The following is a 7,662-nucleotide window of genomic DNA, read 5'->3' as shown; positions in this document are numbered from 1 at the left end:
ATGAAAATGGACGATATTAGACGCTTGAATAGTTAGAATCAAATACCTAGTGTTTCGAAGATAAAAACAAATATTATTATGTATAGAATACTCCTTTTTATCATCGACCTCTTCGTCCACAGTTTGATTACAAACATCCGCTTCTTTTTGGTCGTCATCTTCATTAGATTCACTTGCATCATATTCCTCCTCTCCATCTGTTCCTTCTTGTGTATCATTATAACCAGTATCATCTTCATCGCTATCACCATCATCATAGCCATCAGTTTCAGTCTCCGATTCATCGCTTTCATGTTCTTCTTCTTCACTATTATCAACATCGCCATATCCATCATTCATATATCCATCCTTTTCAATGTCCATTATATCATAAAAACCTTCATCTTCTTCATCCTCTTCGTCTTCCTCTTGCTCATAGTCTTCATCCATTGCATCTCCTTCGTCGTCAATATCATCACTGCACGAACTATCATCGTCAGAATCTTCGACCTCAGAATCATAAAGACGACGGAGTTGGAAGTGTATCCCTTGTTAGGCAGTCCATCTCGGCAAATAAACTTAAAGAGATGACGAACATAGACGGAACTTGATTTAGACACAACTTGAACGCGATCCTTCTGCTCATCGTCGCCGTCTACATGATCCCAATTATCGAACTTTCCCACGTGTATAACCTCTCCAATGACATCTATAATAAATGAAAATAATCAGTACGAATACAAACCCTAATGAAAACTAATTTAGGAAATAGAAAGAAATTATATTTATAGTAAACCCTAAACACAATGTTTAAGTAACTTACCAACCAAGTAATCATCACAATAAGAACCATCCAATATATGTTTATAATCGATAAAATCAAAATACTCTCCACCTCCAACAATCATGGCCTTCTTAATCATGGTTTGACACAAAATAATAACTTTGTATCGATGAGTAGTAGTTTTGCAAGACCCATATTGATCCACAACCTTGAAGTTCTCGATTTCAAGCCAATCACCAACAGCAAACTTGAAAATATATCTATCATAAAGAATACCACGGAAGGAACAATGAACCTTCTCACCCTACAAAAGTGAATATACTGGTTAAGAAAGATTATAGTATATAATCATGAGATGTAAGAGTTTTTAGTTTTAGTTAAAATAATTTTTAAAAACGCACGTTATTTAAGAAAATATCAAACCTGAATATCGACGATCACCATCTCCAAACTTGGTCCAAGTTTTAAACAATTCTCCTCCCATAAACATAACACTTTCACCTGAATTTTCCAGTCATATTTCGAAGGATTCAAACGTGACACACCATCAACAGGATGGTTCTTCACCATAATAAAACCTGTATAACCATAGAAACATATTAGTATAGCTATCGAAACAATGATCAGAAATTGTTTTTATCATAAAGTTGAATAATGAAATAAAACCTAACCCTAGTAAATGTTCCGATATTTGAAAGTTTAGACAATGAATGGCCAAATATATATACACACATCCTCATTATAAACAATGTCCTTTATTAATATGGACATTTATCTTTAACTTAAATCTTTTATTTTTTTATAATCTGTCTTTCTATATTTATCATTATCAATATGTAAAATTTATATTTATCTTGGTTTAAACTCTTTAGAAACGATGAAGATAAGTTCAAACTGAGTATGAATAAAGAAAAAAATCTATAGTATATACAATATGTATTATTGTGAAATTTCCTATATGGAACCACTAATTATTAACATGTTTATCGTTTTAAATTGTTATATCTACATATAAATTTCTGATATATATCGGATATATAGTTTGAGTATATTTTCAAACTTGGATGTATAGAATTAATATATAAATATTTATTATTTCAGAGGATAAACTTACGTAGGCTAATCAATATATCTATCTTTATCATTCTCATATTTAGTAAACTAACCCTTAATTATTTTATTCGATCGTTAAATTTTAATAGTTTTGAACGACTGTTTAATAATTAAGGTACAAACTAATTATACATCTAGAAGATATTTTCAAGATTAGTAAAATAGTTTGTTCAACGATATTAGTCAACGATTTTATATAAATCATTAATTAATATCGTCTTCTAATGAAAATTTAATAATAATTTGTATGTATCGTCTTCTTTTATTCTGCTTTATTTTGTTCTATGTACTAATTATAAAACCCCAAAAATCTTTCTTATTAAATTAAACTTAATTAATTGTAATATAGCGGATTTAGTTGTAATATAGCGGTATTATAATATAAAATATAGTCAATTTTAATTTTACATTATGCTAAAGAAATTAATCGACGCAAATTTCTTTAGCGAGTAATATTAAATATTTGAATATAGGGTTAGCTGATGATGTCTATGTTTCAGAGTTAATCCATTAATGATTATAAAAAACGCATTGTATTAAACTAAAAATTTTAGACGCTAATGGGTAAAATACAGCAACATTATTTTTTGCGGAAAATGGAAGATGCATCATAAAGCATTAAAATACAATTATAATGATCAACAAAGCTGAATGAATTATAGTTGTCTTTCTCCTTTTTTTGGGATCTTTGCTTCCACTGATTATGTTGAGTACACCAAACAAACTCTCTTGAAAATTCTTCATATTTGTACTTCCTTGGATCACCATCCATCGAATTGCTTTCCATCCAACTTTGTAGTTTAGATCTTGAATTTGTAGATAGCAATGTAACATCTTCTCTGACATCGTCTACAACAAAACAACCAATATAACAACTAAATATAAAAATTTTATGAATAATCAATCTAAAATTTAAACAAAAATTAAAATACCTAAACCATAAGGTGGTGTAACCATAGACAAAGGTGCGGTATTCTTTGACATTAACTTACAAACAACCCCTACACGAACAGGAAAACGGAAATTAGAGGATGATGAATAAAAGAAAGAACAAAGTTCAGTATACCATCCATCGAATTGTTTTCCATCCAACCTTGCAGTTTAGATATTGAATTTGTAGATAGCAATGTAACGTCTTCTCAAACATCGTCTACAACAAAACAACCAATATAACAACGAAATATATAATTTTAATGAATAATCAATCTAAAATTTAAACAAAAATTGAAATACCTAGATCGAAAGGTGATGTAACCATAGACAAAGATATGGTATTCTTTGACATTACCTTCCAAACAACCCCTACACGAACAGGAATACGAAAATTAGATGATGATGAATAAAAGCAAGAACAAAGTTCATAATGAAAGAATAATTCTACGAACATAACAAAAAACTAAAGATCTACTTTTTTTAGTTATGGGGATAGCATAGAAACCCTAGTAATTATATAAGTGTTTTTTTTAGGGTTTCAACTTAGGTCGTGTTTTTTGTTAACGGGCTTTTTTTACGTAAGCCTGTTTCCTCTAAACCCTAAATTTAGACTTTTTCGGCTTTAGGTATAGGTTTTCGATTTTGGGCTAAAAATTTCCAATTTTTATTGTTAGGTTTAGATTAATTAAGTTCTAACTTAAGCTTTATAAACTTTTAAGTTAGGTGTATTTTTTCATTAAGGGTAAAACAGTAACCCGGTCTTAACTTAATTTTCGATTTTGTCTTGCAAAGAGCCGATTTTAATTTTTTTTGTTTTAATTAATTAAGGATTAAGGAAAAGATTACAATTAGGGATATTTTTCATTAAGGGTAACTTAGTAATATTTTTGTGAGATTGAATGTGAGCACTTTCGACTACTCCTTTAATAATATAGATAATATAATCATAAGTTAACTAAATTAAAAAAAAAAAAATTTAAACCAAATCCTTTGTTTTTGAAAGCCCATTAATAGGCCCAAATATTCACTAAATTAGCCTCTCAAGCCCAAATCTCTCTCTCTCTCCCTCTCTCTCTCTCTCTCTCTCTCCTCGCCGGAGATCGGCTTGATTCCTCTCCCACCACAGTACCATACCGCAGATTTTCCTCTCTCCTCTTCTACTTTCAGGACGTAGAGCTTCAACTCCCCCCCCCCCCCTATCAGGTATTGGTTTTTGAACCCTATCTTTAACTATTTGGTAAAGTCATCGTATAATCTCCTTTACTGAAATGTTGATGTAGACAATGAGCTTTTGTTATATTCACTTTGGTTTTTGATCATAAAAGCTAACGGTAGACAGATTTCGTTTAAATAATTTTGATAAGCTTACATGTAAAGGAAGGGTGGGATTAGAATGCAAAGGGTCTTTGATTATTTGGTAAAGTGAGAACCTTTTGGCTAGACTCTAGACTCTGGATTACACACAAGTAGGAAAACGAAACCTCAGCTTCATCTTTGAGTTCTTTTCACATGCTTTTCTATGATCGCAAAATGAATTTCTTGTTCTTTTGTTGATTTTGCAATGGTTTGTGTTGGTTTTGTATTTTCGCAATGGTTTTGTGACACTGGTCCGTGAGTTTTTGATGCTTTCTTCTTACAATTTTGCTCTTAGACCATCATTTGCAGCTTAGACATCAGCTTTTTATGCCTATTTCCGCTTTAATTGATAATGTAGTTGTGGTTGTTGTTGCAGAGTTTATGCTTTTGCTAATGGTTCTTGTTTATGAAATCCAACTTCTGCCTCCTACTCTTAACTGTTGCTTTTGCTCTAGCGTAGATCTCGATCTGGAACTTTCTTTGCTGTCTCTCTACTCCCAAAGTTGCAATCTGGCGAAGATCTGAGGCAACCCTTTTCTCCTCTGCTTAGTTCTTTTAAAACCCTTTTCTTGTTGTTAGTTTTAAAGTCTTACTGTTACAGATGTATGTTCTTTTTTTTTGCTTAAAGCACTATGATTTGGGTTTGATTACTTTAGTGTTTGGTTTTGGTACTAAACCAAACATTATATGTTTAATGTTGTTGCTTTGATTTGGGTTTTATAAGTTTAATGTTTTACGTTTTCTATATGATACTAAATATGGTTGGTCATCTGTTTAAGCTCAGAAATTGGACTGTAATTGTTTTTTCATAAGTATGAGAATTCGTGTTTTATGTGTTGTCTGGTTTGTGCATATAGTCCACTAAATCATATCGTTTGTAACTTCTTCTTAGTTTATTCAGTCACTCTAGTCTGGTTCTTCTTCTTAGTTTCTTCATTCACTTCAGTCACTCTTGTCTCCTTAGTCTCGTTTGTATTTGACGCTAGCTCGTTACTGTTAAACTCTCGGTCTATTGATACATTGTTTAGTGACTTAAGACAAATGACGCGAGTTAAACTCTAAAGTTTTGTTCCATGTTGTGAACTATGATTACATTGAATGAATTCTATAAATTATACCCACAGTATCTAAAACCCGAACGAGTTTTTTAAATTCGGTTTCTATATGGGCAGGTGTTTTTCGGGTTCGGGCATTGGCCGGGGTTTATTACCCATGACAACATCCCTAACCCAACCTCTCAAGCTCTTATCTTGTTACATGGAGAATTCTCCTCCCTCAATCGCTCGAAAGGTACCTACACCTACACTTTCTCCAATTTCTTCATTTCGTGTTGCTTCACTTCATATCAGTGATTTTTGTAGCTACTATCGTACAGTTGATCAAGGAGTCAAAGCTATCAAGAGTTTTCAGTCGGAAGATACAAAGCGTAGACTATGCTCCATTAGTACAAAACTTAAGCCAAAGAACATTGCCTGATGTAGCTTATGAGATCTTTATCCAATCGAAATCAGATAACTTGTTGCCAAATTACCGAACACTTTGTGCTCTTATGCTTTGTTTTGCTGAAAATGGGTTTGTTAATCGAGCACGTACGATTTGGGATGAGATGTTGAACAGCTCTTTGGAGCCTGATCTCATTTTTATATCAAAGCTTATTTCTGCTTATGTGAAGGTTGGTTCTTTAGATGAAGTTGCTAAGATCATCAAGGATGTAGAAGCAAGGTACTCTAAGCTGCTTCCCTCTGTGTATTCACTTGCTGTGTCCTGTTTTGGAGAGAATGGTCAGTTTGAATTGATGGACGGAATTATAGAGGAATTGGATATAAGGGGAATGCCGTTAGATTCCGCCACTGCCAATGCGATTGTTAGACACTATAGTTCTTTTGGTACTTTAGATAAGATGGAGCATGCTTATGGCCGGCTTAGGAAGTTTGGAATTGTGATAGAGGATGAAGAGATAAGAGCTGTGTTGCTAGCATACTTAAAACTAAGGAAGTTTTATCGGCTACGTGAGTTTTTGTCAGATGTTGGTCTTTGTAGAAGAAACCTTGGGAATCTGTTGTGGAATTCTGTATTACTTTCATATGCAGCTGACTTTAAGATGAAAAGCTTGCAGAGAGAGTTTATTGGAATGCTTGATGCGGGTTTCTCTCCTGACCTTACCACGTTTAACATTCGTGCCCTTGCGTTTTCTAGAATGGCTCTTTTTTGGGATTTACATCTCACTCTTGAACATATGAGACGTTTGAACATTGTTCCAGATCTTGTGACTTTCGGATGTGTGGTTGATGCATACATGGATAGGCGACTAGCAAGAAATTTGGAGTTTGTGTACAACCGAATGAACTTGGACGACTCTCCTGCTGTCTTAACTGATCCACTTGCATTTGAAGTACTGGGGAAAGGGGATTTCCATCTTAGCTCAGAAGCTGTTTTGGAGTTCAGTCCACGGACAAAATGGACGTATAGAAAGCTAATTGGAGTTTATCTCAAGAAGAAGTTGCGCACATGGCATATGCAGTATCAATATTTTCTATTTTGTGTTAATTGTGAATCACTATATTTATGAAACACAAACATTTCAAAGTACCTCGACGTACATGTTTGATTTTATAAAAATTATATATATGTTTAGTTGATTGAAATTAAAATACTACTAGGGATGGACCCGCACGTAAGTGCGGGGATGATTGCAAAATTTAAATTTATCATAAAGTTTGCAATATTCGGACCGACATGATAAGAAATCCGGATCGAGTGTGAATCAAATTAATGATAAGTTAGAAATCAATTAAATTTGCGAACTATTACATCACATAAAAACAATAGAAAACATTAAAACTTTTGAATAAAATAACATAAATATAGATGTCAAGAGAGTCAAACCCGTTCACTATACATGTCGTGCAACAAAGTAAAATATTTTGGCCCACCCATATGAATAAGTAATATGTCTTCTTGAATGTTACCCATAATTCTCTCTGTATAATATTAGACTTAGTTAAGATAATAATTTTTATTTTCTAAATTACCGTTATCTTTCCGTATCCGTTATTCTTGTCCCGATATTTGAAATATTTAAGTAATTTGAAACTTACTTTTGCTATTTAAATTTCATATTCCTGTATCATACCAGTCATTTGATATTTGAAAGTTGAAATTGAATTGAAGTTTCCAAATTTTGTATATCATCTTGTTTTTGATGAGAATTCATTTATATACATTTTTTAATTACTCGTTCCTTTTTTGTACCCGTTCTTTCCCTATAAGATAAGATCATATTTTTTTTATTATAAATGACATCATTTACATGTTTTCTGTTTTAAAAATAACATTATATAGCCTGTAATTAACTAATTAAATTACCCGTCCGTTCTCTTTTCATATCCGCTATTTCTTGTCCCGATATTTGAAAGTTTTAAGTAATTTGAAACTTACTTTTGCTATTTAAATTTCATATTCTTGTATCATACCTGTCATTTGATATTTGAATGATA

The 7,662-nt window shown here is 32.3% G+C and overlaps 1 protein-coding gene across 1 annotated transcript; it reads left to right on the top strand.

Moving 5' to 3' along the window:
• The first annotated feature begins 3,995 nt into the window (after positions 1–3,995).
• On the top strand, positions 3,996–6,734 carry LOC17874487 (pentatricopeptide repeat-containing protein At3g42630). Its single transcript, XM_023777869.1, has 4 exons — positions 3,996–4,012; positions 4,626–4,691; positions 5,338–5,455; positions 5,541–6,734. Exons 3-4 carry the CDS (start codon positions 5,378–5,380, stop codon positions 6,732–6,734), a joined length of 1,272 nt encoding a protein of 423 aa, XP_023633637.1. The 5' UTR covers positions 3,996–4,012; positions 4,626–4,691; positions 5,338–5,377.
• Positions 6,735–7,662: the final 928 nt, after the last annotated feature.

This window comes from Capsella rubella, unplaced genomic scaffold, assembly GCF_000375325.1.
Source record: "Capsella rubella cultivar Monte Gargano unplaced genomic scaffold, Caprub1_0 scaffold_16, whole genome shotgun sequence".
Taxonomy (NCBI): Eukaryota; Viridiplantae; Streptophyta; class Magnoliopsida; order Brassicales; family Brassicaceae; genus Capsella; species Capsella rubella.
This window is presented reverse-complemented; position numbering and strand designations above follow the sequence as displayed.

Coding starts and splice junctions, on each gene's coding strand:
- LOC17874487 (XM_023777869.1), top strand. CDS start 5,378: ATGACAACATCCCTAACCCAACCTCTCAAGCTCTTATCTTGTTACATG. Junction 5,456..5,540: donor CTCCCTCAATCGCTCGAAAG/GTACCTACACCT, acceptor ACTATCGTACAG/TTGATCAAGGAGTCAAAGCT.